At 43.6% G+C, this 1,926-nt stretch overlaps 1 protein-coding gene across 1 annotated transcript; it reads right to left on the reverse strand.

Moving 5' to 3' along the window:
* Positions 1–743: 743 nt before the first annotated feature.
* Positions 744–1,667, reverse strand: LOC134949951 (olfactory receptor 1361-like). The gene has a single exon (XM_063938634.1). It carries the CDS (start codon positions 1,665–1,667, stop codon positions 744–746), a length of 924 nt encoding a protein of 307 aa, XP_063794704.1.
* Between the last annotated feature and the right edge of the window lie 259 nt (positions 1,668–1,926).

A 1,926-nucleotide genomic window follows, 5' to 3' on the forward strand; every position in this document is an offset into this window, starting at 1 on the left:
GAAATTTACATAAGCCTATGAGATATTACCCACTCATGATACCTCTATTTTAGAATAAATAAATATGTTTGAAAGACATCTTCCTTGGTCAGACCATAGAACCTCACTTTTACCACTATTAGTCCTAACATAGAAAGACCAATATCAGGAACATTGGTGTCAATATAGATACTGTGGCAGGGACAGCATGATTCCACATGAGGTTAATGTGGAACAGTAGGCTTTTACAGGATTGGAGCAGCAGCAACAGGTCTGATGGAATCCAGTCCGGGTTTTAGCTGAGTCTGTTGTAAGTCACAGCTGGGATAATCACTACAACTTGTCTGCTACCTTTAAAAATGTGGTTGTTCAGTAGGTCATTGTTACTGATGCCAGCAATTGGCCAGACGATAAGTTGGGGGTCTAGGGGTTACATTAGGAGCCATTTGGAATTTGTATTATTTGTGTTTACCAGAACTTAGAATGTTGTGCTGCTGTTTTAAAGATTGCCTGCAAAACCTGCATGAATTGTGTAAACTGCCTTTGGTGGAAATAAAGTGAGTTGAACTGTTATCCAGTCTATGTGATTCCTTTCACAATACCTCTAGCCAACCTTTGTCCAACAGTTAATTCCTCTTTTACATTGTTACCCTTAAGAGGATTCTGGATTCCCCTAACAATGGCAGCAGAATGGAATAGATTACCTTTGTTTAGTGGAATGGCACAGACCTTACCTTCTACCAAGACTAACCTGGAAGGTTGGTTTACTGGAAAACTTTGCCCATTACTCTTTTAATCGCTTTATTTCTTAATCCGTATATAATAGGGTTCAACATTGGAGTAAGCAGATTGTACCCTAATGTAGCCACCCTGTCTCCTCCCACTGTTCTGTCCCCACCGGAAGATGGACGAAAATATACGGACACTATAGTCCCATAAAACAGGCAAACTGTGGTCAGATGAGAAGAGCAAGTTGAGAAGGTCTTCTGCCTTCCTTGGGTGGAATGAAGCTGGAAGAGGGCCACCAAAATGAACATGTATGATAAGATAATGCATGTGAAAGGGGCACCAACTAATACTGCCCCCTCAGAAAGAATGAGAGAGAAGTTTGGAGTAGCATCTGAGTCGGAGATGGACAAGACCGCCGTGATTTCACAGAAGAAATGGTTCACATGCTTTATTCCTGCGTAGTGCAAAGTGGTTGCCATCAGCGTGTGCAGTAAGGCATGGAAACAAGCGGCTACCCATGAAATGACCACCAGCAAGATGCACAGGCTGTGCCTCATCATAGCAGTGTATCTCAGTGGGCTGCAGATGGCCACATAACGGTCATATGCCATGACGGCCAAGAGGTTGTTCTCCAAAATGCCAAAGAAGATGAAGCAAAACATCTGGGTGATACAAGATGGGAAGCTGAGAGACCTGGTGCTGGATAGGAGGGTGGAGAGGAGAGTTGGGATGGTGCTGGAGGTGAAGCCGATATCGACCAGGGAGAGGTTGCTCAGAAAGAAGTACATAGGTGAGTGCAGCGCCCGGTCATACACAATGCAGGACAGGATAATCAGGTTTCCTGTGACCACCACCAGGTACATGGTAAAGAAAATCAGAAACAGGTATATCCGCAACTGAGGGACATCGGAGAACCCCAAAAGGACAAACTGGAGAGTGGAGGAATTTGCAACGAACATCACAAAAATAGCTAAAGATAAGGAAAGTATAAGGATGTTACTATTACAATAGTAAAAGAGAAAATATGCATATCTGGATGGTAGATAGACAGTACATAGATAGTCAATAGGTCAACAGGTCGACAGTTAAATGACCGGCATGGTCAACAGACTAGAAAGATTGACATGCAGATGGTCAACACGTGATTTTCAATGATTTCTAGGGTTAGGACTAGGCACTGGGGGAGGGTTAGGCTCTCGGGGAAGGGTTAGGCTGTGG

This window comes from Pseudophryne corroboree, chromosome 8 (assembly GCF_028390025.1).
Source record: "Pseudophryne corroboree isolate aPseCor3 chromosome 8, aPseCor3.hap2, whole genome shotgun sequence".
In the NCBI taxonomy this organism is placed as follows: domain Eukaryota; kingdom Metazoa; phylum Chordata; class Amphibia; order Anura; family Myobatrachidae; genus Pseudophryne; species Pseudophryne corroboree.